Raw genomic sequence first — 21,300 nt, 5'->3', positions numbered from 1 at the left:
GCCCTGAGCGGGCGATAAACAAACCAACCGATCGCATAGACTCACGGTTCTAGATTAAGGCGGTATTTAAAAAAGCAGTTTAAAAGCAAAGCATTTTACACTTAAAAACCAAAAAAGTTGCTTATATTAAGTCGCCAGCTTCAATGTCGAACGTTTCAATGAGGAGACTGGTGCACAACCCCAGGTTGAAGGCGGTTCCAGCAGGGAACAGGCCCTGGGCTGAGGCAGCGTGCTCTAGCTCCCTTTCTTCACACAGAATATTTCCCAAAGTACAGTGCTAAAGCAATAACCACAAGAAGAAGTAAAATGTGAAAGTGCTCCAGAGCGCAAAATATTTTATTTAAGAATTTACAGTGTCAAATCTTACACTTAGGAAAGATAGCTGCTCCCAGCTCAAAGGAAGCCTTCTTGAATTAAGTTGTTTGGCAGTCTCTACTGAAAGGAGAAAATAATCAGCAGCCTGGCTGAACTTAGAGGAAAGCCAAGTGTCTGACTAGGTTTCAATTATAGAAAAGTAAACCACACTGGCTGCTGCTGACCACGTCTGGAATTGAGTATGGACCATTATGCAAAGATTTCTAAACCCCCCAAAGAACATTTTGCTTCGGCTACATACCAACCTTTTAGGACATACGTAAGGCTATCAAGATCTCAGAAAGGTGGCATTATTTGGGAAAAGAAAAAACAATCGGGGACCAACACTGGCAATTTCACATTCACATTTTTTCTACTCTTGGGCAGAAATTCAAGTAAAATCAAATAGTTTGGTGGCAAGTTCTAAATAAAATATGGCCTAATGATTTAATAAATATTTAAAGTTTATTTCTCTCTTTGCAGATAATTCAGATTCTTCAGTGAATATGAATGTTGCATATCATGGTTTTCAAGATTTCCTATATTAATAAACCTAGAGATTTTAAAGTCCATTGGTAGAGGTCTAATCCGACTAGTTTTAGTACGTTTGAAATTCAGCTGTTAGCTATTTAAGACCTTGGTTATTTTAGTAATGGAAATTCAAGAACAGAGTATTACACTGATTCTGGCACTCAACAGGAAAAAAAACAACTTTCAAGCTGTTACCACCTTAACTGAGCAGTGCCAGCAGTTTGAGAGAAAGCAAGTAACCGTATTGCACTTAAAAGAACACTCACTCGTCAAATAGTACAGCATTGGCTATTATACAGAGAGCTTCTTTCAGACTATACAATTTGCTTTACAAGTAGTCTAAACCACAAACTACATACATACTAGGTAAGATCCAAATCAAATTAGTATTAGATTACAGTCACAGTTTTCATTCAATATAGGTCAATTTATTTGGATGAGCTGTGGCCCCCTCCCCCCTTCAGAAAACAAACCAGTGTGAGGCATTTCCCAGATGAACGTCTCTGATTTCATACACTGACAAACCAAGTCCTGTTTGATAAGCATGACAATTGTGCATGGTCCTCTTAAGGCCACAGAGTGTTATGTTACAATGTGGACATGTTTTTCCCCCACTGGGAGGGGAGTATCCTTCAGAAATTAAGGAATCCCTGAAACTATGTCTTTGAAGGTCACACTAGTAGGTTTAAAATAAACTTAAGGAATAAATTGCCTATGCAATTTACAAATAGTTTTTGTAACAGACAGCAACTATTTCCTCCCTTGTGTCTATTCTTTATCACAGCAAAGCTATTTCTAGCCAGTTTTTTAAAAAAGGAAAAGTTACATATATTTCATGTTTGGTAATGATTTGTGTAGATGAGGTGCAAGTAGGGAGACCCATGAAAAAATCACCCATCATTAAATTTCTGTCATGTCAACTGCAGCTAGTACTGATACCATGTGCCATAAGATTGAATAGTTCTTTGTATACTCAGAACATGAGTGAGAATTCCAAATACAAAGCCACTGTACTCTACTTCAGTGTGGGATACTTCCTCTGTCCAATTCTTCCCAGTCTTGAACTTCCAGTGACTGCAGGAGACTGAAAAAGGAGAACAGGAATTAAAAAAAAAAAGTTCTGTGAAAGTGTCATACTGGAGACAAAATACAAAAAGTTGGCAATAAAGTTTTGAACGCAAACCTGTTAAACAGGTGCTAGACTGCTCTGTGTGCACATTCAACACTCTATATGCAGTGGTCCAGATTAAGCCAGTAAAACATAAAATGATGGTTTTGTTTAATAGTTTTCAAAGTAAAGATGAGGCCTTTACTCACTTGTGCAAATTGAGAAGGATTGTAGAATGGGACTGTTCCTGCTGGAGGTCCCCCCGGAGGTGGTACAGCGGCAGGCTGGAAAGTAGAGAATACTGAAGTTACAGAACTGCAGAGCTTCGCTGCCTCTCAGATGTGGTTTGCTTAGTCATACAGAGCAAATATTCACAGTAATAATGCCAACAGTATGGAGAGCGCAGCATATTGTAACAACTGCAAAAAGTGCTGGTACAGTTTGCATCCATATCTTTAATATTACTTGCTTAATGTAGGAATTGGCAAAACAATGTCACATGCATAAACTGTAAATAGCTCTGAAAATCCAAAGCATGCAAAACCAAAACAAGACACCAGTGTGACTTCACTGAATTAGTACCTTCTGCTTTTGTTAGTAGACCTTAGACTTGCCCCAAAATAAACACTCTATGTCAAGTTTTGCTTTACTAAGAAATATCAGAAAGAGTTTGTGTCACCCCTTTATAGGGACCCCACAGTACTGGAACTTACAGCAGAGATGAAGCATTCCTTTAATTCCTACAGGGGCTTTTGCACATGAAACAGGCAATGATATTATTACTGATTTGAGACTGGCAGCAGCAGAATGAGAAGGTTTTGCTTATGTGAGTCTTTTTAGGAAGGTTATTTTTGGTTTTCATTTTGTTTTGTTTGTTTGTTTAAAATCAATGGACTTCTTTGGTATCCCAGGAAAGAGCTGATCAAAATTATTAAGTGAATCTCTTAGGAACATGAACATAAACAAAAAGCATGCCTGGATTACATGCATTCTCATAAATACAAGAAACTCTAAAGACCCTGTTTGAGTGTTAAAAGGAACACTACATCATTAGTTACTTTTAATGCTATTTCTGTGAAATGGGAAGAGGGGAAAATAACTAAAAGCAGCATTAGTAACTATTTGAGCAAATGCAAAATAAAGAGGGGAAAAGTAAATAAGTTAACATAAATGAGAATGGCCAGCCACATGTACCTGATTAAAATGCTGGCTTACTTCACGTGATAATGAACTCATTGAACTAGAGCGCGAAAGCTACAAAACAGCAAGAACACACAAATACAAAAAAACACAAATAAAAAAGTCGTCATGCATGTCACTGCCCCAAGCTTTCAGTTGTTTTATTTAATTTTAAAAGTCTCACTGCCAAAGGTTAAACCAACTTCAAGTTAAAAAAAAAAATGTAAAGCCAGAAGTTAGTTTAAATCAAAAGGACTTCTTAAAGCACAAAATTATGTAGATATAGAAAACATTTAGTAGGAACAAAGGTAATGTTACTCTGCCTGGCACATAGCAATCTGTTCTCCTCATTGTGTCTTGCACTTAATATTAGTGAAATTATATGCATGCATGGAGGCAAGAAGACATCCTCAAACTGCTATTGACATTTTACTCTGAAAAAGGCTCATAAAAGTCTACTTCTATAGAAAAAGGAGATCGCACCACAGAATGTAGGACACGGAAGCTGAACTCATATGGGCTTAGAGGTGTTTTCTGTACAATCTGAGGCAGTCATACGATTCCATCTTGGCTACTCATCAGCAACTGAATCAGTTACTTGTCGTTTTAGATGGCCCACGTTAAGTCCACTACAAATTAACGGTTAAAATACGCTGCAGAAGTCATTAACTAACTACTTTGAATCAAGCCTTACCTCGCCTGATTGGGAGCCATCAGGGTTAGAAACAGGAAGTCCAGATCCAGGAGGAAGGATTGCAGGGTTTAAATACTAAAGAAAAACAATGTGCTTTTGTTTATCTTTGTTACTATGATGCTATTTCACATTTCTGCTATATTGATCCCACTGAAGCAAAATGTTACAATACATCAAGCCAGGAGAAACATGCAGTGTTGGACTCTTCCTATGTCCTTGGTCCCTGCCCTGACACATACTGCAGAGGTAGAACCTGCAGTCCTGCCAAATTAGGAAACGTAACTTTTCATGGGTTTCCTACTTCCATTTTCACACCATTTTCCCTTCTCCAGTTCTTTAACTACAAATGTTACACACAAACATAATCCCTACAGCAACATGCTTTGTATGTACTATGGTTATGAAGCTACTATTCAAAATTATGAGGTTTTTTAATCAGAAGTTTGAATTGTATATACACAAGACATTCTTTCCAACCCACCTCTGGTTCAACAGCTGCCGCAGGATCCGTGTTGGTTTGATTTGCAGCTGGTGTGTGCTCTGCTGCACCACTCCCTTCCATTGGCTGGGGTTCCCCTGGAACTACAAAGGAAATGGGATTTAGCCAGACACACCATACCAGGGACATCAGCAGAACTGAATTTCTACAATACCAATCTTCTCCCACAAAAAAAGATAATTTAAAGAGCACAGTGTTAATGTCTTTAGATGCCCCAGTCCTGTTACAAGTCTGCAAGCAGGACATGCATACAGTTCATACAGATAACCTTGGTGCAACACAGCATGTAGTGAAAGCAGAAAAAAAAAGATGATAAGCAAGGGTGCAGGTAAGATCTCTCCCTTTCTTTTGCTAAAGAGCAATCCTGGAACTAGGAACATGTGTCAGAAGTGAGCACAAGATACCGAGCAACCCAGGAATACTACACAGTTCAAATTTTGCTATTTGGATTGCCTAGTCACTCTGTGACAGGAAAAAAAAAAAAAAGAAAAAAAAAAGAAACCCCTCTGTTTGCAGCATGCAGAGCTGGGCTTTAGCAACTCATTTGTTTTACTGCAGTTCCCAGCCTGATTCTACTTCTAAAACAAATTGGAGTTATTGAGATTGAACATTTTCAAGTGCTCACCAAAGGCTCTATAACACACACACTGTCCAAAGTGACTTAGATAACCATATAACCATAAATAACCATACAACCTCCTCACAGTTTTATCTACTCATGACACACCTGAGTTTGGAACAAATACATTTGCAGGAATTGGCATTGGTGCCAAGGGGGCAAATAGGTCTGACGGTGCAGGAAGAGCACCACTTGACTTGGTTCCACCTGGATTCAGAACATCAACATAACGGGCTCTGCTTCCGGCTAAAACAGAAAAATCCAGAAATAACAGAAATAAACCTTGTGTTAGTCATCCCCATATCTATTTTGAACAGTCTGCTGGTTAAGCCATCTTTCAGAATCAGAAAATAATGCTCCAGGGATACAAACAACGATACCCAAGTCACGATACAGTCGTGAGAGCAATCACAGTGCAGAAGCTAGGCGCAAGCAAAGCAGTAGCCACAGCTCCACGGTATCATTGAGCTGTCAACTGTTACCAAACAAGTCCAGAAAAGCCACAACTTCTGTCTTCACATTTTATGCAAGAGAAAATCTGAAGTCTTCCATACTTATTGTCTGTTACCTGCTCTTCTGGAGAACATGTTGACAGGGGCACTAGGTGGGCTTCCAGGTCCAGGTGGAGCAGTCTGAGGAACTTTAGGAAACCCTGTTGGAGGTGGCGGCGGAGGCTTACTCTGCAGGGAGAGAAAAAAAAAATCCAACCACATCGTTCACTGAGAGTTTTAAACCAAGTATCCATTCGACTTCTCCTCTTCCTTACCTATTCCACAGCACATAAAATTGGGTATACAGGCATACATCTGGTAGTGCAGACCATTATTCCTCATCTTCCATCTGATAACTAATGTCAAGGCACTTCTACAACCCATCTACACCCACTCTAAAAGGAAACATTTACAACAGTGGTTCTTATCATTTGTGTGTGTTTTGAGACAGATCCTTGAATGACAAGGATGGACAGGATATGTGATTTTCTTTGCTACGCGATCATTACATTTTCAGAACTATAGACTCTTCTTACCTTTCTCCCCTATATTCTGTTTGCAGCAAATCAATTAACAAGCAATTGTCTAGGTGATGCCAACCTCTATGAAGAGATACACTGGACTAAATTTAAAGCAAATTCCCTTGTAAATTCGACTGTAATTACTGGATCCACACCAGCAACTAAACATATAAATGGTCCCAGAAGGATGAAGACTATAAAAACATGTAACTTGTTTATTAGTTTCAAGATGTTGCACATTTTAATCCAAATTCAGTAAAAGGCAGCTCTTAAGAGCCAATAGCAGATTAAAGAAAATCGCGTGCCAGTACAGATTTCAGTTTTCCACTTTGAGAAATAACGACTACTCAGATTATTACCTCTTCTTCTGGTTCATCCAGATTAACCCAGCGTTGTTTCTGTTCATCCCAAACAATCTACAAGAAAATCACAGTCAAAGATTAAGAGTTCAAAGTAAGTTGTTAAGCCAAAAAAAATTGGAACAATTTTTTTTTAAAAGCCAGTCTTGGAATAAGCATAATCTTGAAAGTTTTACACACATTTGTTTACTTGTCAAAACAATGTTCATCTGTCATCCAGGAAAACATTTTGAACAAATTAAAATGTATAAAGGTTTTTGTGATTTAGGGGCCTTACTGATTTGTTCTTGTCATCTGGAAGGTGAGCTTCATTCTTTCCTTTTCCCATCAGCCAGCGAAACCAATTTGCACCACTCTAAAAATAAATTCACCTATTCAGTCAATTCTCTCAACACTGTCTTTACAGGCAGATTGAGCAGAAAGAAATAGTTTAGTCAGGACCTCTTAAATCAGTACCCCAGACCAGGAGTTACCACACATATACTAACAAATCTCCTCCAGCTATTTCTTGGGAAGTTTACCTTTCTAGGTGTTGGCTCCTTTTTTATTTCTTTTTTAATCTCTTTCCCTGCAGGAACAGAGGGAGGAGGAGAGGGCTGTTTTGCTGCAGAGTTGGATCTCTCCCGTCCCACAGAATGAGCAGAGGACTCTGAAGTTGTTCGGGATCTTCGCCCATAGCCCTGTGTTACAAATATACAGGAAAGTACAAAGTTGTCACTGCTGGAGTGATGGATTACATTTCATCTTGCTAAACAAGTTCCTTCTTTGAAAAGTTCGTAATAGGAAGAGAAACAAAAGCACAGAAAAAATAAACATAAACAAGAATGAGGATTTAGTGAAAGAAACAGCCTGCTCATGGCATACCATATGTGCTGAAGACTGAGATGCAGATCTGGATCTTCGTCCTGGTGCCTGGTTAGATATAAAGCCAGGACATGCATAATAAGCAAGCAGCTAAATATCTGACACAACATTCACTTTTTATCAAGAATTCCCACACAATTAAAGATATTCAAGCTGGTTATTTGGGTACTTCTATCTCCTCCGACATACAGGAGGTGCAGGAAAAAGAGCTGAAGGCTGGCCAAGTAATTGCACTATCATGTAACTGGCCCATTAAAAAGAGTTAAATCAGGGTACTGCTGTGCTGGCTAACCAGCCCACAAGGGGAAAGAGATAAAAATGCTGCTACAGGGAGTGATTGCTGCATTTTTTTTCCCCTCTAACATTAGGTTGTTCTTCTAATGTTTGTACAGCAACTTGACCATAAGAAAAAATTCACTGTTTCTTCTATAAAGTATGGTTAACTTCTAGTTAAAAAGTCTCCTCCATCCTTTATCAGTTGCCAGATGTATCCCTACTAAAAATGTTTATATTAATTCTTTCAAACAACTGTCGCTTCAGGAGACTAAACTAACTTCCAAGGAGTTACCCACTTCAGTGATATTTAAACAGTGGAAATACTATATATTTTTAAAAGGAGGTTGGTATTTTGATAAACACCTTCCACATTTCCAGTCATGGCCAGATGGTAATTAATGCTGTGCTTTTAAAACGTAGTCACAGAACTGTTTTAGGGCCTGCTTGCCTCACTTGCTACAAGTTCTTCTGGCTATGAAGAATCATTCTGGGAGGTGGGAGAGGAAGCCAGGGCAGAAAGATAAATTAAACTCTTCAGACAACAGCCTGATATCCCCCCTCCCCCTTTTTTTTAAAAAAATAATATTTTTAGAGAAGAAAATTACGGCTAAAGTTTTTCTACTAGTTCTTCATTATTTATTCTACTGAAGGGGAAGGACAGTGGGAAAGAAAAACTAAGCTTCAAGTCTTGCTGAAGAGCAAGACAGAGCCCCATTATACTCTTGTGTTTGCAAAGACCTGCAATGCGGCTGACACTTGCTCAAGAGACATATGAAATAAAGATACCATGCTAGCCATTCGGCCATAGAAATCCTCCTCTCTCTGTTCAGGGAAAGAGTTTTGTGAAGGAGACTCCGGGGCAATTCTCTGCATTCCTTAAAAAAACCAAGTAAGATTATGTTAGTGGGGGAGGACACAACAAAAAAAACCACAAAGCCCCCAAAACCCACAGCAACACTTTTAAGGCAAAACTTTTCACTAGTTATGAATTTTGTGCTAGAAAGAACCTGGTCTTTTAAAGAATGTGAATCACAGTTGCTGTGATTATTTATTTTTTTCTCCTGCATGGGTATTATGTTTGTTCTAAACACAGGTCAGAGCAGGCTGAGGGATGCAACCATCAGCATGGGGCAGTTTAAGCATCTTCACATCTCTCTCACAGCTCTGCCAAGCTTAGGTATGTCTGTCTTCACACGTATCAGGTTCTGCCATCACAGAACTAAAACTTATCAGGCTGATGTCCAGAGGCAGAAAACCCTGAGGCTCCGATCACAGACCTTGCAAACGGAACCGTCAGTCCCAGCGCACTCAGTGATTACCTGTTTGGGTCTAAATCGTAATCTGCTGACTCTGACCTCTCTTTTAAACTAAGCCACATAAGCAGGATGAATACTATAACTTCCCACAGATGTTTCTGTATCATTATACGGTGGTTTTAAATTTCATTACCCGAGACTTGACCTACTATTTCCTAAATTGCATTATTCCCCAAAATACTTCATTCCCCTATAAGGAAGGAAAACTGTTTACTAAGCTCCCAGACCTGTTTCCAGGTTTGTCTGCTCTTCTGACCGAGGTTCAACTTCTTGTGGTGGCCCTCCAGGTGGTAGTGCTGACCCCAAATACAGTGGTGATGGTTCAGCTCCATAGGGATTTGAAAATCCTGGAGGTGCAAAGCCAGGCCCTGGACCAACAGGCTGAGAAGCCACTGAATAGAAAGGGACACTTCGGGCAGCTTCCTGGTCACCAGGAGGAATCATAGCAGCTGACCCATCAAGGACAGCCTGAGGTACTGCAGCACAAAAAAAGTTAAAAGAGTTATAACTAAACAGAAATTTCAGTGTGTGAACCTTTTACCCTATAAATAAAATGACACAATGCAGAAGTGAAATCTCACTGTTTCTACCACCCTCTTAAGTGGTTTCTTACACCAGAAACCTGAAACGTTTATTTTCTCTCTGTCATGAAGAAGGATATGAAACACTAACCTGAAGGCATCAGCTGCACACTTTGCATCTGTTGAGCCATATTGGGTAATAAGGATGCTAATAATGCGTTTTCAGCACCTGGACCCATGTCACGGCCAACTCCTGCTCCATCACATTGACTAGCATGGTCTAATTCAGAGCTTGGTGTACTACATGCATATGGTGGTGGGGTGGATCTGTCTGTGTTATAAGCTATTGCACCCTCCTGCACAAAAAAGCAAGATCTTATTAACTGTACCAGACATTAAGTTCATAACCAAGGGAACATACAGCAAAGGAAATCTTAAGAGTGAAAACAGCACAGGTTTTTTTTTAGTGTTTAGTCAAAAAATGAGTTGTCAGCCATTTGCAGACTGAGTTCAACCAAAACATTTAAAGTTTTTGTTTGATTGGGGGGGGTGGGTGTGTTTGTTTTTTGGTTGTGGGGTTTTCTGCTTTGTGGGTTTTTTTAAATGGAAGCTTAGTTAATTAGCTCAAGGTTCAAATTTTTAACAGATCTCTTTAAACAAATGGTAATTATTTCCACTCTGTTACAATCTAGCTACACTAATTCACACACAACTTTTTTTTCTGGCAAGCAGATTCTCTGCTTACAGCAGGAGTTATTGCAACCTAATGAGCCTTGCAATTCTCCTTGCATGACAGTACTAAGAAAATCCTGTCTCATAATGTACACCACCCTCTGACTATTTTTTTAATTGAATCTTTAGGGCACTAAAGTGTGGTAAATCCACTTGGTTTAAATCATAACACTTACACTTTACGACATGAATATATCATAAGGTCACTTCATATGTTTCTGTAATTAGCAGTATAAACAAAACCATTTAAAAAACTGGATTTACACTAATCCTTAAAAGAGAATACTTCATGTTGAAAAGTACATTCTGTACCTTGATCTGTCCATCCACATGTCGAAGCCTTACTAACCATGAAGGTTCAATAAAAGACTCCTGTTCTGGTTTTTCTTTTATCTGTGGGTCAAACAGTCGTAGTTGTGATGACATCTAGAGAAAGGAATCATTGCAAATTTAAGTTAACCAGCCAACAAAAGGCAACTTTAGCCACAGCTTACCACCTACAATATGAAGCCACAAATACTTAATTCTTCCTTATGTTACCTGGATTAGCTGGCCAATAAGTACAGGTGAATAGTAATGTGGATCTTTAAGGACAGTTCTGGAAATCACTTCACAATAATGGAAAGCCTGAGCAGCAAGTCCCATTTCAGCCAGCCGGCAAGCATAGATGAATTTGAAAACCTAGGGAATGCAGGCAGGTGAAATAAACCAAGCCATCAGAACATTCTTAGAAGTATTAAATGAAAGGCAGTCTGTCATTTCAGTTGAAAGTTCAGATATCCATTATCACATCTATACTAGGCAGGAGAGGAAAAAAAAAAAGGAAAAAAGCATTCAATTCTCCTCTTCCACCCAACGTATCCAATGGAAGTTCTCTATTTGTCTACAGCTAGTGTCAACACATTCTGCTGGATTTTTCTCTTGGAATACAGTTATGATAACAACAAAATTTAAAATTCAGAAGTTCAGAATGCACAGATGAAAAATCTGAAAAGGAGATTTAAGTGACAATAGGAAAAAAGCTATCTTGAACTACAGTATCCAGGAATATTTCATGTTACAATGGATAAAATATTTGCTGTGCTGAATACAGCACATAAAAGATTAAAACCTTGCATGAAACCTGACAAAAAAAAAAAAAAAGAAACAGCTCTTCACCTGGAAATTGGGCAAGCAGCCAGGCTGAGTTCCTAGTGACTGTGCATATTCATAGGCTTCTGTTCTTTGAATGGCTTCATTGGTAGCAAACTTAAAAAAGGGCAAGCTATTTGGGAATGGGAGAGGAAAAAATATTATTTAACATTAAGATTATATATGCTGACAATAAAGACAATCAGAAATAAAGTCAGAAACACAGCTCTATTAGACACACAATACCAGTAACTTCTACTCCTCAAACAAGGACAGGGCATCAAATAGTTATCTCAAAACCACCTGTGACTAGTGATAAGGGGAACAGTGCACCTCAGTCTCTCAAGCCATTAAGCTTTCATTTTTACATCTAAAAAGTTGTGGGGTTTTTTTAAAAAAAAAAAAAAAAAGGAAAGCCAAACCTATGATTTGATCCAATTAGGACAAGCTTTGTTGTCTTCCTCGTGTAAACTCCAAAACCAACTTGGGCCATAAGGTAACAAAAATGAGCAGCATCCAGCAGGCCTTTAGAAGCTGTAGAGAAATAGGTGACAGAGCTCAGGGTATTTCCTCTCAGTGGCACACTAATTCAGTGTCCCGCATTGTTTTGGTTTTGCATTCAAATACCTTCACAACAGAGACACATGCATACAAAACTGTTCCACTTTACATTTTACACAGCAATTCCTTGTTTTCAAAAAAATAAGCTAAGAAATTAAAGCTTTCAGAAAGTTCTTCCTTCAGGCATTCAACCCTGTTCACTCCCCAAAAGTTACCAAGAGTGTCTCCCATGGTAGCAATGGTCCTGGATTCCAAGTCCACATTATTGGTCAGGTTGGATAACACCATCGCTAGATGAGGCCTCCAGTCTCCCCATTTTTCATCTCCACAGCACTAAAATTAGAAGAATTACTTAGTCAAATCAGTGACTGGAGTTCTGCAAGGGTGTTTCAACTTAAAAAGGACTAAAACAACTTATCTGACAATTCTAGGAAAAGCACATGGAAAAGATTACTGTTGTGAACTCCACCACTCACACTTGTGTGCAGCTCACACTTGAATCTTACCGTGGATGCAGCTGGCATCCTTCCAGACATGAGCTGGTAAACAGTCTGCAGAGGGTCATTAATTGGGAGACTGTTGGCAAATCTACAGAGACATTATACAGAAAAACAAAACACAAACATGGGGCAAGCAGTTAAAACGTACCTGAACACTTAGAGGCAGTTAATCTAGCTTACTTTAAGAGAAGGAAGTGCTGTTTGAAAATACTACACTGAATAAGCAACTGCCCAGTGGATAATGTTCAAAAGCAAAACATTACTAGTTAACTAGATCTGCCACTCTGACATAGGTCAGTCCAAGCTAGGAAAAACCTCAGGATTCTCCCCATGCAAGCTGACTTGGCTTAGTACATGGTTTCAGGAAGCTGAAAGTTTTTGTGTCTACAGACAAAGCGTGCATGAACACATCTGCTTCTTTTGGGCAAGGAGAATGAAGGGTACAACAGAGTAACTTGGCTTTAACAAGGTTGACAGTTGGGTTTTTGCACAGTTTTTTCAGAGCCTGCCAAGCAAGCTCACAGATGACACTGTTCAAATACCCCTTAAGTGGAACGAGCGGCATAGAATAACTTCTCAGGTTTAAGTTTATGGCCAGAAGGCCCCTGAATAAAAAGTCACAGATGACAACTGAATATGCAGGTAAAATTAAAGCTTAGTTCTTGCATGAGCTACTAAGGATAACTCACAATTTTAATATTAAGATTTCTGAGAACCAAGTCTCTACCTCATTAGCAGACTAGGTAGTCATGTTGTAATACTCAACAAGCAAAACAGTACCTGGTCATAACTCTTGCGTGTGTTCTGCTGTCCATTTTGCTGGCAAGTAGCAGAGCATGGCCCCATAAACCATGTTTCATGGCAGACTCCAAAGCATCCTAATTAATACAGAAATTAGTTTCCTGGGAATAAGCTTACCACCTACTCAGATAAACAACTGTTTTACGGTAGTACTTTGTGACTGAATGAAAAAAAAAGAAATGTTTGTTTAGATCAAATGCTAACACATGAATATAATTTCGTTTTATATTATAAACTGTAGGGCATAACATTTTTCCATATCAGTGTAGTGCAGTGCTACGAAATATTATATACACTGCAAGCTACAAAAATCATTTTAACTGATGCCTAGAGCTTTAAGATGTGTGAAAAATAAGTCAACAAAATAGACACATGCAGTATTTGGAACAACAGTATAAGCACTCACCTTCTTGCGGCCATAAAGCAGCAACTCTCTGAATCTCTCTGTCTCTTTCTCAAGACTGTCAATTGTGGTTATAAGACTATCAGTGAGAAATGAGAGTTGGGCTTCACCAGATTCCTCTTCCACTTGTTCCAAAGCCTCATTAGTGAAATCAATCAAATTTGCCTCATTAGGGGACTTCCCAGGAAGCCACACTGTTTTATGATCTCGGAGCAAAAGTTCAGCCAGGTCTGTTCCCACCACAGTCTATACATGTAGAGAAAAAAAAACAAAAATAAAAAAAATCCATTACTTCCACACTGCCTTCATTTTATTTGTCACTTCAGTAACAACGTGTGAATATCAGCACCTCAGGACAAGTGACCAGTTTACCTGTTCCAACAATCACTGAACTATTCCAAAGTCACTATACACATGTTACTGTCTTTTACATAAATACATTCTGCATATAAAAATATCTTAGGATAACTAAAAATTTAAGCAGTAAGACATACCCCATTCTGCCTGCACAACAGTACAATGAAGTCCCAAAGCAGACTTGCAGATTCTTTGTCAATTAAATTTTCATTCTTAAAGCACTGTGTAGCTTTATTTTGTGCAAAATTAATCACGTCCACTTTATGGGTGTCATCCCTAAAAAAAAAGAAAAATGTTTTTAAGGAGACAACAGTAAACATTCAGATCACTACTGTGATTAGTATGAGGAACAAATTTAAAGCTTATGTATTAAGCAGGTGAAAAGCCACGAATATTTTTATTTGTGTTTAATAATTAATAAATACAGTTGAAGTCCTGTAATTTGCAGACAATTAAAAGTTTGATGAAAAAATGAATTCTGAATGCATGAAAGTTATTTCTGAAATCTGTAAGAACATACTTCGCAAGAGGACCAGGAAATGCTCTCATCTCTTCTTGCTCTGGAGAATGTTGTAACATAGTCTAAAACACAAATATAAACTATAAGAAACACTTATAACTATGAATTTTGCTTTTCAACAATAAAATCCCCAGACCTGAACATAACCCATAGTGTAATCAAGCCTATTGCTCTTAAACAAAATACGTATGGTGACTTACAACCTGCACAATGATAATAAATGATGAAATCTACTTCACATGCAAGTCATTCTGTAGCAAAATGTAAAAATCTTCCTCACAATCTCCTTAATCATAGAATCACAGAATCATTTAGGTTGGAAAAGACCTTTAAGATGATCAAGTCCAACCATAAACCTAACACCGCCACGTCCAACGATTCTCCTGATGCTGTTCTAGTACTTGTGTACAATTCTACTCCCTTCTAGTGATATTTTACCAATGAATTCTACACTCATCATGTAAGCCCGACCTTCCATATATTTTACGTGACTTGAGTATTGCATTTCTTTGTAAAGGCACAAGAAGAATGAAAATATACCCATAAAATTTAATCCCCAGTCCATCTAGATGACAAGCAGTCCTTAGCCCTGCAGAGAATGCACAAGGACAATGTTGCATCTATCAATAGCAATACATTAGAAACAAACCAACACAACTCCAGCCCTTCTAGCATGTAAGGATTTCACCTGAACAAGATTATAAGGAGCTGGATGATCTGATCATGACATCTTCTCCCAGAGAAAAAGACTTTTTAATGTTACTGTTTTACTCATGATTACAGCCCAAACAGATAAATATAAAGATACATGTGTTGACATGTAAAACAAAGTCAGGAAGCTATAGATCCAAGTTCCCTACTCCCCTTCCAAAAGACAGACCTGTATTCCACCACATCCCTTTTTTCTTTTAAACTTTACCTCCATACTGTGTATTTCAACCAGAGCTGGCTGTCCTTCTGACGGCAGGTTTGGCAGCACTTTTATTAAGAAGCCCCCAGGGCCAAACCTAGCACAGATATGAGGCACTGAAAATTTCTCAGGCGTTGAGGGCCTTAAAGGTGCTGAAATGAGAAGACAAGACAAAATAAGAACAAATAACCTGTCCTGCAACTAAGTAAACTTTGCTGATGTATTTATTCAATTCAGTAATCCTGCAGTACTAGTGGAAAAATCTCTGCCATTCAATTCGGCTAAACTTTATAAGCAACAATTAATCAGTTCCATTATAATCCCAAAGATCTGAGAATTTGCAACAACAAGAACAAGACTAGACTACAGAACATTAAAAGCCACTTATTTTTTCAATGCAGGGGCTTTGACTGTTTGTATCAGACACAATTCTGTGATCTCTGTATAAATATATGACACACATTCAAAGAGCTAATGATACACTTACTGTTTTTCTGGAAAAGCTTTTCCAGAGAAACAGTGTTTTGTTCCACACCAAAAGGGTAAGAAAAAGTTATGGAAAAACCTGAAGTTTAAATTAAACTTTAATCATTCCCCATGAAGCACAAGCAGCATACTTAAAAAAACTACATAAAGGCATTTACAGATGGAAGTATGCAGTATTTAATAGCAAACACTGTCTAGCTGCTACTGTTCTGATATACTCAGGTTTCAGTCAGCAAGTTATCTTTACACTGAAAAGGAAACAAAACTTTGTTCCTGTGCACACAGACTGTAAAACAGCTTTTTTTTTTTCCTGTTAACAGGCTCAATAAATACAAGACAGGCATCTCACACACTATAAATACTAACAGAAGTGCAAACTACTACTGGTAGACAACCTCAGAGGCACAGTGCCTTCCCTCCTCCTTCCCCCATGGTGCCAATACCTTGTTCTACAGCTGACCATCCAGTTTCAGTCGGGTAGCCATAATCTGTAAAAGGCTGTTGTCCATCAAAGTTAGCAGCATATCCGCCATACGGGTAATCTGTGTGGAGCGACACTGCCTGCGCAGTAGTTTCATACGGATTAGCCGTTAGATCATGATTACTTCTATACAGCTGGCTCTAAATAGATCATATTAGTAATTGTTAGCAGAGCGTGAAGTTACACAAAGCAAGCAATACTGCAAGCGTGACTCGAGACAGTAAGCATTCCCCCCCAGCTTTGATTTTTTATACTGTTAGCCAATCAGGCTTATTACTACATCACCACATTTGAGAAAGCTACCCTGCAAGACACCTGCAGCAACAGGCTATAGAAGATAATTAATATTTCTTACTGTTCTTCCTCAGTGTTTTTACTACCATTTGATCTGTTCATATTCACGTATGTTCAGTTCTCTCACGACAGAATATCCACGTGCTTGGGTGAATTACAGAATGAGTTACAGGTTCAAGCGTTGCTGTATCAGCAGCTATGGATCAGAATCAACGTTCACCTCTGCTGTAACACTTTGACAGAAAATCTCAACTGATTAAACCTGATGTCTAAGACTTCAGGTGCCTAAAGATTAATGCCTAAACAATCTCCAAAATTACTTCCAATATTAATAAATAAATTGGAGTTCAGACTGGAAAACCATCTAAACTTCCAAGAAACATGATGAACCAACACAGGAGACTAGAACTAAAATGACATATTCCACTAGCAAAGACTGTACCTCAAAAAATACCCAAATATTCTCTGTGTTTTTCAGGTATTTATACTTATGGCATAAGTAGATGAGTAATCAGTTAGATTTGGTTCTTGCTTTTAAAGTCAAAATAGCATCACACAAATACGAAGTTAGTCTTTTAACAGATCCCAAGTTCAGTAACAGCATTCATGCTTGTGATGAGAAAAATGACGTAACATGGAAAGCCAGACACATTATCAACTACAGCCAAGCACAGTAAGGGCAAAGTTCTCACAAACAGCAAATGGATTCAGTAGAGGAAATTTTCCATTTCTGTGTGTGTGGCAACTTGCACAGCTGAGTGCTGATTTTGGTTAAAGTTCTCTTGACAACTGTGATAAATATTAAGTTCAAAACTATATTACAAAACAGCCTTAACTTATAGATAGAAGTTTTCAAAATACATACTCCCCAAGCTAAACCTAGAAATACTTTCACATTTCTAATGTTCACCCACCCTTAACAAAGGCCCAACTCAGCTGAAAGAATACTTGATGTGCCCATTTGAAACTCACTTGTTGAGAACGAGAGCTGAAGCTACTCTGGTGACTATGAACACTGCGGGAGCTACGGAGACTGTGACCAGAATGCTCACTGTGGACACTGCGTCTGTCAAACTCATCCCCATAAGGATCTCTATGGGGTTCAGATTCATCATCAAAACTTCCAGTAAAACGAGGATCATATCTCCAGTTATCTTCGTATCGGTCATGTCTGAAGAACAAAGAAACACACAAAGCAAAAATGAACATAGCCACCCATATCCCTGAGGGAAGTGACTTCACTGCATACCTGTCACAAAGAACACTGTACCTAACTTCAGACAGGCTTTTAGATTCTTTCCTAGATCAAGGGTTTTATTACAGTAAACAAACTGACATTTCTTCAAGAAGTTCATCCAGAATATTCAAGATCAAGACCAACATCATACTCAGACTGTTCTAGGAAAACTCACAGAATGTTCACCTGATCTGAAAACAAGTCCTACTGCCTTAAATCCTTTCCTTAAGAGTGACGTGACAGTTCACCTGTTTTTCCTCAATGACCTGTGTTAAAGCTACAGAAAGGACTAGCAACATACGTCTGTGGAGTACATGTAATACTGCACTTTAATAGTCTGTTACAGGATGCATCTGCATTTCTAGAAGATACTGAGAGGATTCTACTTACAAAGCTGTCACCATACCCTGAAATTCCAGTGCCTGATACAACTATCACAACAGTTCATATATTTTGAAGGCTTTGGGGCAGATCTTCAGCAAATAAAGTAGTATTTCTGCTACTGCACAAGCCTTTGCCTTAACAATTACTGCCATAACTTAATTTTCTGGTGACACATTTGACTACTCAGCCCTGAAGAAAACAATACCAGATTCTCTGCCTCCACTCAGACATACGCAGTGGATCTCTGACCATCAGGAGCACGCAGGCCCCGTGCTGCCCTAGATCTGGAGAGAGCATCGAGAGAACATGGATCCAATGGACAAACCTGTTGCCATATTGATACGCTTCTCTCTTCTGGTAAGGGTTGTGTTCAGCATCATACCAATACCTCTGATCGTAACTTCTAGGATCTCTGTATCTGGGGTCATATGCTGATGAGTAACGTTCCCAGCGACTTGGATCTTTGGAAAATAAAAAATAAACAGTTTAGGTATTGGAAGCCATTGCCTATAACCTTTTTGTACTCCTTTCTCTTCCGTTACATACTGATTTGGTGCTGAAGCATACAGCAAAAACAAAATAATGTACTTAAAGCTACATAAACACATTCACTTTTTAGTTAAAAAAACCCAAACAAAAAACTAAAAAAAAAAAATAATCAATTTCACACCTTTCAGAGAAACATGGTTACTATAGTTAGCTAGAGACTCTTGAAAGGATGGTGTTTACCATCAGACAGATCTTTTCTAACATCTTTAAAGCTCAATCATAACATGGTAATAACTCAACATACATAAACAGAATCTTTGTGATCAGTCTTCAGAGCATCATGTTAAATGTCTCAGGATGTGGACAGATGTTGCTTAAAACCCTCCCGGGCACTATACAAGCAATTATCTTCAGATTACCACCGCCAGTATCTCTCTGTGAGCATTCAGATAATTATGGAGAAAACAAAATTCTAGTCATGAGTCAATTTCTGTTTACACCCACCTAAAATTTACTTTAGAATTCTGCCTGCAGGTTACACAGGATACACCCCAGTGAATGACAAGCTTGCAACACGCTGAAGAAAACTACTCTCTAGACTTACAATGGTGTGCTTGCACAATGGAAAGGCAAATTAAAGACTGGTAGGGAGGAAAAAAATTATTTTCTATTTACCACTTCTACTGAATAAAAAAACATACTGGAAGGATGGCATAGTACTAATAACTGAAGTAGGCCCAGAGATCAATTTTTAGCAAGTATAACTTTATTCTTGCTGGTTGTAGAAAGGATATCAGTTTTATTAATATGGAAAAATATAATAATTCCCTGATCTTAAAGTTCCTCTTCCCCATAAACTTCTGTTTAAATCTGCATTTTTCTATAGAAAAATTTAGAGTTCATTTGACACCTTACCTCCATAATCATATGAGTTCGGGTAATAGCCTGGATAATAATCACTCCATCCACTTTTTGTATAATAATCTTCAGTATACCCTTGCCTGAAGGAAAGCACACAGGTATAAAAAGTTATTATTCCTCCTTTGATCTCTCCTAAAGTCAGCAGGAGATATGAAGAACTATATGCCAGAGCTGATTAGGTAGAGTTTCATATTTAAAATAACTCATTTACAGGAAATCAAGGAATCATAAAATTAAGACTTTACAAACCAATACATCACTAAATTGTTGTGTGACATAAAAAGCTGACAGCCCTTACTATACAATAATTTAGTGATTTTTATAAACTGCTTTGGTGATAAATTTAATTACTTACAATTAATCACGAAAACTACTGCTATAATTAGCATCCTTTGAACTGTCTCAACAGATAATTCAGTTACTTCACAAGTAATGAAGTAATTGCTCCCTCAACTTTAACAGTGTCTTGTTATACATCTCATGGTGATGAAAAGAGGACTATGGTCTGGAGAAGAGTCACGAAAATGGGTCAGGACATGAACAAGCGCTCTCAGATAATTCTGAACATAGGGTTTCAGCCCCCGGGGCTGCCATTGTGGCATCTGTCACCAGTGTTAAAATACCTTTCTTTGGGTACCTGGCCAAAGAGCTCAATGCTGTATCACCTTGTAGGACTTGGAGCTGATGCCAACCTGTGGCTGGCGAGCGTTACAATTGCCAACACTGGAGGGACAGCACACCCGCAATCCCAATGCTCTATTTGCATTCTGCACTCACTCTTTCTCAATCTCAGCTTTTCAGTAGATCAGCAATGTTTTCAGTGTTAGCACATCCGCACATTTAATACTTCAGTGAATAAACGAGATAGCACTGAGATGCAATTGTAACACACCACACCACTACACAACTAATTCCAGCATCTTCTAGGTTATTACCCTTCTCAGTAGGCTTGGACGGACAGTAGCCTGTAGGAAAGGCTTGTTTTTCATTTGAGCAAATAGAGAGGACTGAATAGAAGAAAACACTAATTTACAGAGCCCATGTTAGAATTCTGATTGTCCAAATGAACAGAACAAGCACAAGAATCTGACTAAAATCAACACATCAAAGTAAGTCAGTGCATATACAAAAGATAATTACAATACTTTTGATGGAAAAAGAAAGATGTGGCTATTACTTGAAAATCATGAGCCTTTATTATATGCCATTTTTAGGACACCATCCCACCAATTTCTGAAAGAAGCTAGAAGATGAATGATAGATGAAAAATATAGCATGTCTACATATATGTAGATACATGTGCATATACATGTATGTTTATATCTACATGTGTATATACATGTGTGTATACATGCACAAACACACATTATGTATACATACACGCACAGGAGGTAAAAATATTTAATGCCAATGTGGAACGATGGGAACTTTCATGCTCCTCTACAACTGATCACATAACTGATAGTGCAAACTCCAAAGCGGCCAAGTGAGTTAAGTGATGCTCCTCCCTGGAATGCGTGGGAAGTTTGCTAACACAGCACCTACCTCTGCAGAGGAGGAGCTTTGATCTTATCAGATCAGGTTTAGCCACCCAACCAATATTCTTAGTCTCCTTCAGAAAGGTGTTATTCCCCTCCCCAAAGAGAGATTATTAATATCAGTAATACTGGTACATTAAGGGCAAGTTTCAGACACGCTATCACACTGACTTTGCCACTCAGGCTCTGCTGCCCCGCAGTACCATACCACAGTCCACATCCG

General features: G+C 38.5%; 1 protein-coding gene across 6 annotated transcripts in view; it reads right to left on the bottom strand.

Annotated features, from left to right (window-relative positions):
* Positions 1–309: 309 nt before the first annotated feature.
* Positions 310–21,300, bottom strand: part of SEC16A (SEC16 homolog A, endoplasmic reticulum export factor) — a 31,447-nt gene continuing 10,456 nt past the window's right edge. For 3 of the 6 annotated variants that reach the window (XM_074891594.1, XM_074891593.1, XM_074891598.1), the window contains 29 exons: positions 19,534–19,619; positions 18,455–18,590; positions 17,481–17,679; positions 16,177–16,354; positions 15,257–15,399; positions 14,338–14,399; positions 13,955–14,093; positions 13,464–13,706; positions 13,037–13,134; positions 12,263–12,344; positions 11,972–12,089; positions 11,618–11,729; positions 11,223–11,328; positions 10,605–10,745; positions 10,377–10,490; positions 9,484–9,688; positions 9,039–9,287; positions 8,282–8,370; positions 7,220–7,267; positions 6,877–7,035; positions 6,633–6,710; positions 6,356–6,412; positions 5,553–5,664; positions 5,093–5,230; positions 4,348–4,448; positions 3,867–3,941; positions 3,188–3,247; positions 2,203–2,277; positions 310–1,969 (listed from right to left, as the gene is read on the bottom strand). In XM_074891594.1, coding sequence (XP_074747695.1) covers positions 1,901–1,969; positions 2,203–2,277; positions 3,188–3,247; positions 3,867–3,941; positions 4,348–4,448; positions 5,093–5,230; positions 5,553–5,664; positions 6,356–6,412; positions 6,633–6,710; positions 6,877–7,035; positions 7,220–7,267; positions 8,282–8,370; positions 9,039–9,287; positions 9,484–9,688; positions 10,377–10,490; positions 10,605–10,745; positions 11,223–11,328; positions 11,618–11,729; positions 11,972–12,089; positions 12,263–12,344; positions 13,037–13,134; positions 13,464–13,706; positions 13,955–14,093; positions 14,338–14,399; positions 15,257–15,399; positions 16,177–16,354; positions 17,481–17,679; positions 18,455–18,590; positions 19,534–19,619 — 3,472 coding nt within the window. In that variant the 3' untranslated portion in view covers positions 310–1,900. The remainder of the gene's footprint in view (positions 1,970–2,202; positions 2,278–3,187; positions 3,248–3,866; positions 3,942–4,347; positions 4,449–5,092; positions 5,231–5,552; positions 5,665–6,355; positions 6,413–6,632; positions 6,711–6,876; positions 7,036–7,219; positions 7,268–8,281; positions 8,371–9,038; positions 9,288–9,483; positions 9,689–10,376; positions 10,491–10,604; positions 10,746–11,222; positions 11,329–11,617; positions 11,730–11,971; positions 12,090–12,262; positions 12,345–13,036; positions 13,135–13,463; positions 13,707–13,954; positions 14,094–14,337; positions 14,400–15,256; positions 15,400–16,176; positions 16,355–17,480; positions 17,680–18,454; positions 18,591–19,533; positions 19,620–21,300) is intronic. The other 3 variants (XM_074891597.1, XM_074891596.1, XM_074891595.1) reach the window with 3 other exon arrangements.

This window comes from Strix uralensis, chromosome 21 (genome assembly GCF_047716275.1).
Source record: "Strix uralensis isolate ZFMK-TIS-50842 chromosome 21, bStrUra1, whole genome shotgun sequence".
NCBI classification, from domain to species: Eukaryota; Metazoa; Chordata; class Aves; order Strigiformes; family Strigidae; genus Strix; species Strix uralensis.
Note: the sequence above shows the minus strand (reverse complement) of the source record. Positions and strands in the feature narration are given on the sequence as shown.